The sequence below is a fragment of the Hyaloscypha bicolor genome (assembly GCF_002865645.1).
Source record: "Hyaloscypha bicolor E unplaced genomic scaffold K444scaffold_13, whole genome shotgun sequence".
NCBI classification, from domain to species: Eukaryota; Fungi; Ascomycota; class Leotiomycetes; order Helotiales; family Hyaloscyphaceae; genus Hyaloscypha; species Hyaloscypha bicolor.
Genome location: NW_020194515.1, coordinates 564,172 through 578,591, shown reverse-complemented (window position 1 = coordinate 578,591; position 14,420 = coordinate 564,172). Strand labels below are relative to the sequence as shown.

General features: G+C 48.0%; 6 protein-coding genes across 6 annotated transcripts; 2 read left to right on the top strand and 4 right to left on the bottom strand.

The window, feature by feature from the left end:
• Positions 1-527: 527 nt before the first annotated feature.
• On the top strand, positions 528-2,966 carry K444DRAFT_639667 (long chain fatty alcohol oxidase-like protein; the record flags this gene model as incomplete). Its single annotated transcript, XM_024884402.1, has 4 exons — positions 528-904; positions 979-2,062; positions 2,106-2,190; positions 2,239-2,966. The coding sequence occupies 4 exons, from the start codon at positions 528-530 to the stop codon at positions 2,964-2,966; spliced, it is 2,274 nt and encodes a 757-aa protein (XP_024743428.1).
• A 17-nt stretch (positions 2,967-2,983) lies between these two features.
• K444DRAFT_624028 (uncharacterized protein) lies at positions 2,984-4,243 on the bottom strand (the record flags this gene model as incomplete). Its single annotated transcript, XM_024882347.1, has 3 exons — positions 2,984-3,702; positions 3,772-4,047; positions 4,084-4,243. 3 exons carry the CDS (start codon positions 4,241-4,243, stop codon positions 2,984-2,986), a joined length of 1,155 nt encoding a protein of 384 aa, XP_024743427.1.
• A 2,946-nt stretch (positions 4,244-7,189) lies between these two features.
• On the top strand, positions 7,190-9,369 carry K444DRAFT_579788 (HET-domain-containing protein). The gene is made up of 2 exons (XM_024877677.1): positions 7,190-8,822; positions 8,881-9,369. Exons 1-2 carry the CDS (start codon positions 7,203-7,205, stop codon positions 9,001-9,003), a joined length of 1,743 nt encoding a protein of 580 aa, XP_024743426.1. The 5' UTR covers positions 7,190-7,202; the 3' UTR covers positions 9,004-9,369.
• On the bottom strand, positions 8,953-10,297 carry K444DRAFT_698387 (uncharacterized protein; the record flags this gene model as incomplete). Its single annotated transcript, XM_024887950.1, has 5 exons — positions 8,953-9,564; positions 9,606-9,707; positions 9,760-9,874; positions 9,928-10,067; positions 10,217-10,297. 5 exons carry the CDS (start codon positions 10,295-10,297, stop codon positions 9,406-9,408), a joined length of 597 nt encoding a protein of 198 aa, XP_024743425.1. The 3' UTR covers positions 8,953-9,405.
• A 244-nt stretch (positions 10,298-10,541) lies between these two features.
• Positions 10,542-12,367, bottom strand: K444DRAFT_624024 (uncharacterized protein; the record flags this gene model as incomplete). Its single annotated transcript, XM_024882346.1, has 3 exons — positions 10,542-10,646; positions 10,803-12,187; positions 12,322-12,367. 3 exons carry the CDS (start codon positions 12,365-12,367, stop codon positions 10,542-10,544), a joined length of 1,536 nt encoding a protein of 511 aa, XP_024743424.1.
• A 743-nt stretch (positions 12,368-13,110) lies between these two features.
• Positions 13,111-14,119, bottom strand: K444DRAFT_606835 (uncharacterized protein). The gene has a single exon (XM_024879064.1). It carries the CDS (start codon positions 14,066-14,068, stop codon positions 13,268-13,270), a length of 801 nt encoding a protein of 266 aa, XP_024743423.1. The 5' UTR covers positions 14,069-14,119; the 3' UTR covers positions 13,111-13,267.
• Between the last annotated feature and the right edge of the window lie 301 nt (positions 14,120-14,420).

Genomic DNA, 14,420 nt, shown 5'->3' with positions numbered 1-14,420 from the left:
GAAGGCACGCGACCTCGGTCGCATCCTAAGAAACTAGGTAAGGGTTCCATTTTTTCTCAACCAACCAATCATATGACCAGCCTTGTTTGTTCATCAGCCCTACCTTGAACAGGGGCTCGGATCAGCATCACTCACTCAACCTCATTTGTGCCAGAAGATTTCACTTGCCTCACGGTGGACATAGAAGGGGCACAGGATGTACTCAGTTCGATGGGGTATTTCGACCACGCCCCCTCCTTATGTGGAGACCTCGGACTCATGTGGCTAGGTGTTTCCCGTATTTCACAGTTGGCGCGATAAAATCCTTGAACTCTCATTCGTCCCCGCCTTGCGAGGCCGAGGCAATGCATATGAACATGGAGAGCTCATAAAAGGGCTTCACATCGTCTCAATCCGCCAGTAGTCATTGTCCTCCATACCATCGACGGTGCAAATTTAATGGCTTCACCTTCTTCTCTGTTCTCGTGAATCTCAAGATTCTCAAACTTCAAGCTTCAACTACCCTCCGACCCTGACCTGTGTGCAACATGGCTACCTCTGAGGTTGAAGCTCTGACTCCCCTTGCAACTCCCGTCCCAGATGGGCCCACCGAGCTACCCTTCTCCGAGCTGCAATGGTCTACTTTGCTGGCCATAATGGACACGGTCATTCCATCAATTCGAAGAGAAACGACGACAAACAACACGATCAACCAGTTAACCATCTCAGACGTCGAGTACAACAAAACCGTGAAGCACCTCAAGAAGACGTTGGCCAATTCGCCTGACAGCGAGTCTTTGGACGAATATCTCGACGAAAAGCCCTCTGATAATCAAAGATTCCAAGCCCTGCTACAACGAACGCTTTCCACCTTCGTCAGGGATGATGCAAGGCAGGGCTTGTCATTGATACTGACAACACTGAAGTAAGAAGATACTCTTCCTCTCCTTCACACGCGAAACCCATGGTTCTGCACAGAGAAAACTGATTTAATTGTAGCACTCGAGTCGGGTCTCTCATGCTCACTGGCTATGCTACCCCATTCCAAGACCAACCAGTTCATCTCCGCCAGACTATTCTCGATGGCTGGCGTGTCTCCTATCTCCCCCCTCTGAATGCGGTCCACAAGCAGATGACGCTTGTTGCGAAAAGTATCTGGCTCAAGACAAGTCCAACATACCACAAGCTCTCCGGATTCACACCAGTCCCAAACCACTACAAGCCAGGTTCTCACTACGAATATGAATTTCTGCAATTCCCTGCTGGATCTGGGCCAGAGATGGTCGATACGGACGTTGTAATTGTTGGCTCTGGGTGTGGTGGGGCGGTTTGTGCGAAGAATTTGGCAGAAGCTGGGCATCGCGTTCTGGTCGCCGACAAATCATATTACTATCCTCCGGAGCAGCTACCGATGTCAGAAGAGGAGGGTGGTATTCATTTGTTTGAAAATGGAGGAGTCGAGATGACGGATGATGCTTCTATGGGTATCATCGCAGGCAGCGCGTGGGGAGGAGGCGGTACGGTCAACTGGTCGGCCAGTCTTCAAACCCAAAGTTTTGTCCGAAAAGAGTGGGCACAGGACAGAGGCCTCACGTTTTTCGAGACTGCCGAATACCAGAACTGTCTTGACCGAGTTTGTCATCGTATGGGGGTTTCTGCCGAACACATCCATCATAACCATGGAAATGAGGTTCTCTTGGAAGGCTCGAGGAAACTAGGTTACCATGCCAAAGCCGTACCTCAAAACACGGGAGGAGCCACGCATTACTGTGGACATTGTACGCTGGGTTGTGGAGCCGCTCAGAAGCAAGGACCAGTCGTTTCTTGGCTACCAGATGCCGCGAAAGCTGGTGCAAAGTTTGTGGAAGGCTTCAAAATTGAACGTGTGATATTCGGCCAGGCCAATGGCAAAAAGAAGGCGGTCGGAGTCGAGGGGATCTGGACATCTAGGAATAAAAACGGCGGCGTAGATGGACCTCTCTCCGAACGAATCATCCGTAAGGTTATTGTCAGAGCCAAGAAGGTTATTATATCTTGTGGAACCTTGTGGAGTCCGATCGTGTTGATGAACAGTGGTCTCAAGGTAAATCACTTCCTCTGGGTAATAAATTAGCTGACAGGTTCAGAATAAACAAATTGGACGCAATCTTTACCTTCACCCTGTCAATCTTGTTGCTGGCGTGTACAAAGAAGATATCAGACCCTGGGAAGGTAACTTCCATCCTTTCATTCTCAAGTATGGCTTGCTGACGGACTTAGGTGGGATCCTAACCTCCGTCTGCTCAACATTCGAAAACCTTGACGGCCATGGGCATGGCGTGAAACTCGAAGCAACCTGCATGCTTCCATCATTCTTCCTTCCTACCATGAATTGGAACAACGGATTGGACTACAAGACACAAGCTCTGAAATTCCGACATACCAACGGATATATTTCCATCTGCCGGGATCGAGATACTGGAAGAGTCTACCCAGACCCAACGTCAGGAGTTCCTCGATGCCAATATTCGCCAAGTGCCTTCGACCGTGCACACATCATGGAGGGGCTTGTCGCTCTGGCCAAAATTTGCTACGTAACTGGCGCCACCGAGATCCATGCCTCCATCCAAGGTCTGAAACCATTCATCCGAGATCCCGATGAAGACAGCACGTCAGAAGAACAAGAGGACCCAGGCGTGACCAATCCCCGCTTTCGAGAATGGCTTGAAGAACTCCGACGTATTGGTAACAAGCCTCCAACGGGAACGTTCGCCTGCGCACATCAGATGGGAAGCAACCGTATGAGTAGTCGTCCGCAAGATGGGGTGGTTGATCCTAAGGGTAAGGTTTGGGGTACTGAAGATCTTTATGTTTCAGATGCGAGTGTCTTCCCCAGTGCGAGTGGAGTCAACCCAATGGTGACGAATATGGCTATCAGTGATTGGATCTCGAGAGGTATTAGCAAGGAGCTGAGGAGCATGAATGGAAAGGCCGAGCCGAGGTTGTAAGCCGAGGATAGTATAGCTCATCGTCGTCCCCCGTGTGTCTTTCCATCTTGATTGTATTTTGGCCATTTTCGCGAGCCGTGGTAGTTTGGCAAGTGCCTGGTAGATTCGTCCTTATGATCGTGGTCAACTACGACATACGTCGTGCCATCACTGCGTGTGAACTCGAGAGTCCTCTCCCACACGACCCCTCCAAGCTTACTCTCTGTCTTGATCCAGGGCGTGATAACCCGCGTATCTGCACCCACGGAATCCGGCGGCGGCTCTAGGTGGTCCTCTTCTGGCTCGAGCTCTGGCTCGGGTGCTAGCTCCGGTGCTGGCTCGGGTGCTGGCTCCGGTGCTTGCTTGGGTTTTCGTGCTCGCTTTTCCTTCTTGTCCTTCTTTGTTTGCTTTTTGGGGCGTGGGTCTTCGCCGCTGCCCTTTCTCTTCTTGGCGTGAGGGGTCGAGGAGGGTGCTGAGGTGGAGGGTGCTAAGGGAGAGGGAGCCGGATCCTTCTCCTTCCCCTCGAGAAGGATTGGGTTCATCGGAGCTGTGGCCTGCTCCTTCGCCTTCTCCTTCCCGAGGGTTGGGTTCATCGGATCCGCTGTCATGAGCGAAACTTTGAACGTCCGGACGAAGAAATCGATATCCTCGCTGCGCACGCCTTCGTATTTCCGACGAAAGGCTTCGCAAAACTCTTCTCGGTTGTAGTCGTCCTTCTCGGACGCAACCGGCCATTCCTCCAACGCCTTCTCCGGCACTACTCACTGTCAGTTGCTTCTCCTCCAAGAATCTTTCGAGATGGAAGTGGACTTGAGACGGAACATACTCTTCTCCACGGTAACTATCTCCCGTGTTCCCTCCGCAGACACCAACATCCACTTTCTACCCATCATAAAGACAGGTTCCTTAACGGGCTTTTCGCCCGGTACTCTCTGCCTTTTAGGCTCTTTCCTATCGTCCGAAGCCGTCCAGCGCGCGCTGTACGACTGCCGCTGGTACCTAGTTTCCCAGGCCGCTTTCGCCTCTCTCAGCAAGAGGGTCTTGGTGTTTTCGTTCATGGTGTCGGATGAGTAGAATCGAGGTTGCGCTTTCATCTGATTAGCTACGCCGAGTTAAGTTGGAGCTTCTGGGAACTTACGTGGAAAGGTTGTGTTGCTGAGGAGAAAGGAGAAAGAAAGAAAGAAAGATCGAGATTTGTATTTGTGGGCAAAAAAATTGCCGAGATCGCTCTGAAGAAGTGAATTGGAGAGTATTTTTGCAGGGCCGAGACTGATTGAAACTGCATCGCTTTTTGTCATGTCGTAAACCGATTTGTGTCAAGCGTAGCTTAAATGATTTCAGCCGACGGCTGTATTTTGCTATTTTGGGGGCCATAGAATTGATTTATTTACAATGTATAAAGCTGGGTTTTCTACTTCAAACGAAGTGATGCATGCTTCTTGACATAGGGGCTGATGTCAAGTAGAATATCACGAGTCTTTTGTTTACTTGAGTCGCCAGCTAGAATAGCACGCAGCAAATAATTTTGTGAGGTTGATATTAATAACTGCAATACAAGTCCATCAACATTACGATACTACGGTACTTGCAATAGTGAAACAATAATAGAATCTACTTCATTTCTGTCTTGTTGCTTTTAGCGTGTCGGTCACGGAGAAACCCCTTAGCGAGCCGAAATTCCAATCGAAATCTGGGGTGGGTCTCATATAATTGAATAAGCTCTTTTGTGTAAATGTTTCTACTTGGCATAGATATGCATGGCTTTAGTGTTTGCGCAACCTGGAAAATTGCCATCACTAACAGCCGATCCGGATCCCACCGGACTCCAAACGGGCATTCATGGCGGTCAGCTACCCGTCTCGACAGTGGTGGGAGGAAGTAATAGGTCGAACTCGAAAAGTCATATCTGAGGTACAGCGCCAGCATACTGGGGTGGCCTCCTTGTTGCCGAAACATCAAATCCAATATTTTTTTTGCAGTTTTTTGGCAACCTCGCTTCTGTTTATTTTTGCGCTTCACTCTCCTATCTTTTAAGCGAAAATGTTAATCACGTGCAGATGTTTGAACTGCGCCTTCCTCATCGTACCATAGTATTTGAGCAAAAGTACTGCTTTTGATTAGCAATTGCCCAAAATTGCTCCTGGTCACGAACTTTCAAGTCGTGGGCCCAGTTCCCTGGAAATTTCGAGTTTTGGCTCATATGGTGGATCTATTTGCTCTGAAGGTAGAGGTAGCGCAGTCTGCAGAATAATACCTATTATCGGCAGATCAACACAATACAGTTGAGTATCATCACCTTTTGGCCATCTCTTGAGTACACAAAGCGGCGCGCACTATTAGATTTGGATTCATAATCGACGGTTCAGTCAAGAGGCTATACTTGCAGATGTCGGAGAAGGAGAAGCCATGGAAAGACCTGCTTGCGCAAAAGGTATTCGGCTTCCCAAGCCCTTGATGATCTAAATACTCATCTTTACTTTATTAGAGCATATATATCAACTACCAAGTCCACCACTCATGCCTGCTACCCTAGCACTTCCGACGTCTTCCCGATGCCTCTCCTGCCAGTCGAGACAACAACTCCACCGCTCCAGACGCCCACCTTCCCTGACCTTCCCTCGAAGGTATATGCTGTCTTCATGTGCCGGACCTGGGTTTCGCGGGATGCTACAACCATGCAAATTTTGTTCAGAACATTCAAATAGATGTATTGGATATTGCCCGCGTTGTGGTAGCGGGCTCGGTTGTGTTTGAGGGTTTGGACGCGCAATACTTCCTTCTAACACGAGGAACGGGAGTACTCGTACACAAAGATACATCCTATATGGCGATTGCGTGGAGTCTGGTAGTATTCCTCAACCGGCTTTCACCAAGGGAAACAGTTGTCTTGTTTGTAAGAGGAGTGGATGGATCATGCATCCTACCTGCCCGCTGCTTCAAGAACCTTGCGGGCAATTGGCTGCATTTGACCTTCAAAGTGTCGATCACGGTCGACAAAAATCGGTGTGTGCAGAGTGTCTTTCATGTTGCTGGCTGGCAAAGGGGGGCTCGTCAGGATGGAAAGTTCTACGGATGCTTTGATGTGCCGGAGCTCATATCGAACTCCGAGGTCAATGCCTGGAGCTTGCCAGTCAAGCATCTCCTTTTCGAGAGATACTTAGGCGTCGTTTATAGGGAGATAATTTATACGCATCATCGAGGCATAGGTCGGAATTGGATGAAATGATTCCCGCCTCACAGCAATTCGTACGGTTGGCGACCAATGGAGGAGACTCGATGCCTCGATAATGGGCTTGTAAACATTCTCACATAAACAGACTCTTGGAGATCCCAGCACGCCGCAGAAGGCCTTGGAAAAGAGACGTCAGACACAGGAAGCGTGGAGTTGGTACTTGAGAGTGTGGAAGCGATGTTGGGTGGCAGAAAGATGATTTTAAAATGCCGAGGGGAGAAATAATGAATTTGAAGATGACACGAGCTCCCAAGCGGACGATACATTTGATTTCCTAAACACAATCTCCGGTAAAAGAAAATTGCAACAGTGAATTAGCATTTAAGACACGATGCTTCTGATAAATCTAGCCTTGCAAGCCATGCTTGTAAATTTCCCACCTCAACCGCCAGCTGGGCTTTTCCTCCTGATATCAAAGCCAACACTTGACTCGCAAAACGTGGGTCTTTCGGTCAACTACCTGGAAAATCAACGCATCCCGGAACTCCTGGAGGATGGCGCGTGTCGGCATCAACAACCAAGTTCTAGCGATCGTCAAAGCACATTGGCTTGGGCTCATGAGGAACTGGGAGAGAGCCGAAAGCTTCACCGAAACCCCCGATGGCCAAAACCGTAAAAAGGGAAAGCCTACTTCACTTTTCGGAATTTGACATGGCCTTTAGACTTGCAACCTTACCCTCCTCCACGGATTATTCGAGACTCGCAACGAGGAGTCTTTTCTCCAAATAAAAGAGGAAATGTACCTCGGCTATGGCCTCTTCAAAATCTTTAACAAACTCCATATCCAACTTTATTTTGTCTCTCCTCCTAGATAGACCCATGATTTGCTTTCAGGATACCTTACCTTCTTCAAATGGGTACAATCCGAAGCAATTAATATTAAGGGGCTTAAGCGAAGGCGAGGCCGCTCGGGAGATGTGAAACATTCGGCGAAACATTTCGCCGCGACTGAGACATCTCTAAAGCGGGCTGAAGCGCTTCCCTTCAACAATCTTCTTTATCAAGCGCATGAGAAGCCCATCACTATGCGGCTACTCAATGCATTGAGCCTGCAGCTCGAGGAATTCTTCGGTGACGATCCACCTCCCTATGCCATTCTATCACACAGATGGCAGGCGGATGAGGTATTGTTCCAGCATATTCAGAACGGCTCCGCACCGGAAAAGAAGGCATATGCAAAGATCAAGCTATGTTGCGACCAAGCTATGAAAGACGGCCTAGATTACGTGTGGGCTGACACGTGCTGCATAGACAAAAGCAGTAGTGCTGAGCTCACCGAGGCTATCAATTCGATGTTTCAATGGTATCAAAACGCCGCGGTATGCTACGCCTATTTGTCGGATGTAGAAAGCACAGATTCTTCGTATCATGGGGGGTTTTCCAAGAGCGTATGGTGGACTCGTGGATGGACACTGCAAGAGCTCATTGCACCTTCTCGCATTGAATTCTACAGCGCTAGTTGGGAGAATGTGGGGACAAAGGAGTCTCTGAAGTCACAGATATCATCAATCACGGGGATCGATATGGAGGCTCTTATGGGAAAAGATCTTCAAACTTTCAGTGTTGCAAAGAAAATGTCGTGGGCTTCGAAACGCTCCACTACCAGGATCGAAGATGTGGCCTACAGCCTCCTTGGAATCTTTGGGGTCAACATGCCATTGCTCTATGGTGAGGGGCAAAAAGCCTTCTTGCGACTGCAAGAAGAGATTTTGAAGCAGTCAGACGACCAGTCCTTGTTTGCTTGGAGCTGCTCAGACACCTCGTATCGAGGCATGTTGGCAAAATCCCCAGCTTACTTTTCCAATTGCTCTAATATTGTCCGGTCAGCCATGAAGCTCGGCCGTGCTCCATACACAATGACTAACATGGGCCTGTCTATCGAGCTATTCATGGCCCCATGGGCTATGGAAACGTATCTCGTGCTTCTCGACTGCGAGACGTACGGAATCTCCATTGCTCGAAAAGGGATATTCCTGAAATTGTTGCCAGAACGGGATCAGTACGCCAGAATAATGGTCAATGAGATGGACGTTGTGACATGTCCTCCGGGTTTACTAGCAGAAGGCACTTACATGAGAATTTATGTTCGGCAACAAATATGGGGCACCTACCCTTCTATGGATCGCATGTACGGATTTTGGATCCGATCCGTTCTTTCGACAAAGGTCGATGGAACTTTGAAAAATCTGGAGAAAATCTGGCTCAAGGGAGTAGTGTACTCACGGAAGTGGAGCGAGGAGAAGAGAATCCTCGAAATACCGACAGGATTTAGAGGCACTGCGGGTGAGTTGTGGTACCGCTCTGCAGACCTGGGGGACTCGGTTTTGTTACTGGGATTCGACGCCTTCTTTAATCCGGTATGTTCGCTTGAAGGCCCCTTGTGGGAAGATTCCCCAGTCGCCCCTATCATAAAGCCAGGGAGAGAAACTTTAGAGGAACTCCTGGATCCTTCATGGATGTATGTGCCAAGTCCCAATGTCCATAAAGGCTCCCGGCTGAAAGGCTTGTGTCGATATTCAGGTTGCAGCAAGATATCGATAAAAGAGGAGATGTTTGAAAATCAGAAAATTTGGGCCGTAGACATCGAACACTACGACAGTAAGAACCCTTTGTGGGAACGCGTTACGTGTGATGGATGTTCTGATGTAAGAAGTCACAATTTCCTTCCCTCTTTAGACTGTTTCTACACTAATCAGACACCAGAGAATATACGGACCGCGCTACAAATGTCAAGTCTGTCGTAACTTTGACTACTGCTCTAATTGTTTCTTAAACTCGGATACCTCCCATCCTTCACACGGCTTCAAGTTAATGAACAATGAGTAAATGAGTCCTCCGCAACAAGGAGGAAAGCTTCCATCGATCACTCAAAGATTAGAAGCTAGAGGAACTTGGAGCTTATGATTTCAGGGTACTAATGTTGTTTGAAATTGGTCAGGAAATTCTGGTGGTGTTATTGGTTGTCGTTGATTCATTGTTCCAGATAGAGCCGGGACATCCCAAAGGAGGATGAGCAGATCGTTCTTGGCCAAAGTTCCAAGATGCGAGGGAAATTGATAAGCGGCTCCCTTGCGGAGGAACAAACACGCCGCACTCACGTTCAATATTCCAAGTCAAGCGCAACATTTCAGGTGTTCCCAATGTCCAATCGACGCATCGTACATTCAAAGTCTACGATAATAAAATGTCCGGGAAATTCGAAACATTGAAGTCCTTCCCCACCAGTATCTACAGGTTCTTCTCAGGCGCATCTCCTTTACCATCACCATACTTCCTCACATGCTCCTTGCCGGCATTTTTATCCGCTTCAAACGCAGCCACCTCTCTCGAATCCATATGCTTGGCCACTTGATCTGCCTGCCACTTCTTGAACGAAAATCCGAGTCCCTCATGCCTGTAATCCTTATCATTTGCTTGATCCTTGTGACTTTGACGCGGACGAAGTCGCTGTGTACGGTTTCGGGATCTAGGGAGAGAGTGACGAGTGCGTTGATGGTGGTGGTTTTGGGAATGACCTTGAAGGTCCAGGACTAAAACCAGTTAGTTCCAGTCATGTGAGATGAAATTATGAGCAAAACGTACTTGTTCATTCTTGAATTGGAGTACTTCGTCGTCGCTGCGAACGACTTGGTAACCTTCGTTCTTGGACGCTTTGAAAAGTTTTGGCAGAGCAAACCACTGGCCTGCCAATTTGTAACTGCGACGTGGTGAGCTGGCTTTTGCGTTTAATCGCACGGAAAATCCTCCTACCGATCATTTGCATATACAAACTGATCATCATATACGCAATCAGGTGTATAACGCTCCACTCTCTCAATCGTCGGCTCGCAGCTGTAGAGAGCAATGATATCATCAAGAAGCGCTTGTCTGGCTTTGTCAAGACTTCGACGCTGCGCAGAATATTAGTGCTATAAATCACAAATATTCGAATGGAAGTGGGAATGGGGAGCTTCGAGGTTGTCTTGGGCCCTAGAACACATGAAAATAGGAGTCACGACAGCTCCCATAGACAGAAATAGTGGCCTATCATGAGGTAGACCTTACGATCTGGATGCCAATCTTTGGTCGCAGAGGTCTGGCGAACCTCGAAGTTCTCTCCAGGTGCTGAAACCGTAGTCATCTTGCGTAGAACGGATGTTGAGGTACTCAAAAGGGAAATATTTGCCGTTCGGATAAGTGATCTGGTGAGCACTTGGTGGTAGAGCTACAATAACGCAGAAGTCGCTGGTTTTGTATCCGTCATACTTGGCAGAATGTTTGTGTTGATTCAATTATTCCACCGTGACGTCGGCAACAAGCGTGAAATCGACCGGAACTTTCTCCTGGCAACAATCTTCGCCTTGACACATTCTGGAACAATTCTTTCAAGAAGCCTTGTCATGGGCAAAATTGAGGCACCCATTTTGAATGTTCCAAGTCTTTTTGAAAGCTGAACCTTGTTTGGACTCGGAATGAATAACTTTCCACCGCTATCAGAATATGTAGACAAGGCATGGAGACATATGTGTTCGTTCACGGTCAAGTAAGCAGTTGAAATTGTGATCCTTAAGTTGTTCTTTCTGTCCTATGTACAATTTTCCTTGACGGATTCAACCAATTTCTTTCCTTTTTCTTCTTCTGCATACCTTGATGTCCATTCCATATTTTCCATTCTTCTTGCACGAGCTAAAACGAGACAACCTTGAAGCTTTTGCCATCACTTTTGCCATCGCTTTTTTCAGTGTCCGAGCTTCCTCGGGATGTGGCGGGCCAGGTAGCCACTCCCCTTCATCCTCAGAGTAAGCCTTGTTCTCCTTTTCCAACTCTTCCTTGAATTTCTCATGATTCTTCATATAATTCTCAGCGTATTCCTTGGTCCAAGAGCAACTATCCCATGGCTGCTCTCCGTCTTCGGTGTCTTCGAAGGGGAACTGTGGTTCATACTTATGCTCAGGGAAAACGAGTTCATCTGCATTCTCCCAAACCTCTTCATCACTGCTTGTAATGCCTTCGGCTTCCTGATTCACCATCCAAGATTTGATCCGGTGGTTGAAACTCCATTCGCGGTCGGTCCCGGTCCAGTTACCGAAGTTGAGTGCTTCTTCGGGCGTGATTATGCGGACGCATTCAGGGTTTTCCTCCGCATAACCGGTACTTAAATCCAATCTAGAGTTGTATGGCATCTCTTGAAAGGACGCGATATCGGTGTTTGGCAGACCCCATGGGTCGTAGTAAGGAGGAAGTCCACATCGCTTTTCAACTCCCTTTTGGAGCATATACATGTTGGCTTCAGTCAGCTTATGATCTTCTCCGAATTGATGTCTACTGCTCGGGTTGTTGCTGTATGATGGCTGTGGTGATTGTTGAATCTGTGCATAGTCAACGGAGAGTTGAATATTACTGGCAGGTTGGCGTTGAGTTTCTTCCTCATAGGGGGTTGATAAGACCTCAGGCTGAGAAATCCTGGGCGATCGTGGCCGAGGCATGCTAAGATAGGAGAATCTGGCCCATCCATTTGGATGTCTCGGTGCGATGTGTTCAACTTGCTGGGCGATGTTCGACTCAAGAGGCAGCTCTGGGGAATATTGAGGCCCGAATTGTTGGACAGTGCTGGACTTAAGGGGCGACTCCGGTGCAAATGGCGATGTTATTTGTTGTCTGACAACTTTGGGATCGATGTGCGGTCCCGGAGGGTATAGGTGGGGTGTTCGCCCAAACTTGTTAGTGTAAAAGGGTATTCCTGCAGGATATTGCGGTTCAATTTGTTGGGCCATGTTGGACATAAGAGGCAAATCCGATGTATATCGCGGTGTGATTTGTCGTCTGAGGACATCGGGATCAATGTGCAGTCCAGGGGGGTAGAGAGGCGTAGCTTGTCCGAACTTTGTGGTATAGAAGGCAAGTCCAGGAGGATATGGTAGTGTATTTCGTGCCAACATATTGGACGTCATAAGAGATCCTGGAGGATATTGCTGTGCAACGCGTTGCGTGAACATGATGGGTCTTGATGATTGGGTTGTTGGTGATATTTCTTAACGAGTTTGAGAATATGATGAAAGTTGTATGAGAAAAGTTCAAACAGAGGGCAGGGGAAAGTCCTTCCTATACCTGCTTCTCCAGTCGAGATCGCAAGGGGAGCCCAGATGGAAATTGGGAGATACTTACTTTGCGGCACCATGTTCGATATTTTTGGCGAGCTATAATAGCCCATTGAGAACTGAACTTGTTCGGAAAGCCAGGATTGGAGGGGGAACTGAATCTACCATGGTTGGCATGTTTTTATGTTTTTAGTAGCATCGAGGACAGCACCAATTAACAGCGGAACCATCCGTCAAGGGTCCCAACTATTGAATTCTCTGGTGACTAGTTAGTGCGGGAGACGCCTTGAGGCAGCCTTGATTCAATATGAACTGCAGGAGCTGATTCAACCAACGTGGTTCATGACTTGAAATCAGAAGAGACAATTCTTCACAAGAAAAATTGAAGGCGAGGGGGTCGTTCTTGCCAAGCCCCTTAGCGAGCCAACCCCTATTTAGTTCTTCATTCGATAAGTCGTACCTGAAGTTTGTTAGCAAGACTAAATCAGTAAAGACCCCACGAAAGGAAGTTACCTTCACCTCGCTAGTGCGGACTCAGTAAGAGGGGTTCGTTAACAGCATACCATCCTGGCCAGAGGACGCAGAATGTCACGTGACAGAAACTATTACTGGATTGCGGCTGTCATCTCTTCTAGCACGTAGCGAACTAGGGGAGAAGTCAAGCACTCTCAGAAGTTGCCCATGCTTCTCTCTAAAGCGTCCGACTTGATTTTGATCGGACTTTGCATGATGAGTACTGGCTGCGTTCAAGTCCTTCCCACCAACAAGTGGCTTTGAGTTTCCAGATTGCCATTCTGCATTGCATCAGTGATACCGTATTCAACAAAACAAGCAACTGCAACGTGGTTTCTGCGTTGGAGAAATGAAATTTGACTTTGATTTATTATTAATTAGACATCGATTCCTACAGTCTCAAATCGAAAAGATCTGATATTCAACGTTCCTCACCAACTCTCCCTGAACCTCCAATGTAGCCCCGAAATTGAAGTGTACGCCCGCATTGGCAGGATGTATCAGAGCTCTCCTCTCTCCTTTATATCGTCAGACTTTTCGGCACTCACGACCTCCGCCTGCTGTTGAAGCCGAGTGTAATCCCCAGCCCCGTTGCAGCCATCAGGAACGTAGAATCGCTGGTCGATTCTGCCAAATACCATGATGCACAGTATGCAAATCTCAAGAGTGAAGTTGAACACGTAAAAAGATGCTTTCGAATCGTACCATCGTGGATTGGTCGCTGGCCGTGGGGGAGTCCATGCTCCACCGGCTTTGAATCCTGTGATCAACAACGAGAGAGAGGATGTCATTGCCAGAACAGCCGTCTTGCTGATCATGCTACCTTGTCCAAAGGTCTCCTCTTCCGATTTTGGCAACAAGTAAGCTGCTGCAAGGTGGACAAGTGGAAGGCAGGTGAAACAGAGGAGGTAGGTCAAAGCAGTGAGCTGGATGTCTCGACAGATCGACCGGGTATGTGTGTTCTGCGTATAGAGAGAGACAACCACGGAAGTGATGACCATCGCAAGGGCAGCTCCAATGCTGCAGTACAAGATCTTGTATGTAATTCGCACCACCGGATGCCATCCAATGCGAGGTTGCTTTCCTCGTAGAATTCGTTGTGCGAGGATCAAGTTGATGATGTAGATTATGAGTATTCCTGCATTTACAAAGATGTTTGCTGCGATTGCAAGGCCAATGCTGTGTTGTCGGTTTGCCCATGCAATGCGGAGAACCAAAGTGACGACTCTCGCCATACAGAATCCAGTCAGGAACATTGATATTACAAACTTGTGGTTCTTTCGGCGGTTCAATCGAAACATTGTTGAATTTGTGACGGCGAAGCATAGGTAGAGGAATGTAAAGACGGCGCAGATTGGGACATCGGTGGTGTTTGTTGGCAAGCCGCCAAATCCAGCACTGTTCGAAGGGTATGGACCTCCTGATCGCATCTGAAAAGAGTGAGACATTGCAGATTTTCAGCCCCCCTGATTGAAGCCTCTTCGACAGGTTGCACTGTTGCAGTCTGGGTGGTGGATTTGTGGTTTGGTGGAGTGGTTTTGGAGGAAAGCTTTCCGAAATATTGGGCAATGACCTTGGAGTTCTGTGGTCGAACCGACCACCTTATAAGGAAACCTCTTCATTATCGAAATCGATATCAAACTACGAAATAAA

Bases quoted from the DNA above. Each gene is read 5' to 3' on its own strand.
- K444DRAFT_579788 (XM_024877677.1), top strand. From the start codon at position 7,203: ATGCGGCTACTCAATGCATTGAGCCTGCAGCTCGAGGAATTCTTCGGT. The intron at 8,823-8,880 runs GTAAGAAGTCAC...ATCAGACACCAG, and splicing joins CGTGTGATGGATGTTCTGAT to AGAATATACGGACCGCGCTA.
- K444DRAFT_606835 (XM_024879064.1), bottom strand. From the start codon at position 14,068: ATGTTTCGATTGAACCGCCGAAAGAACCACAAGTTTGTAATATCAATG.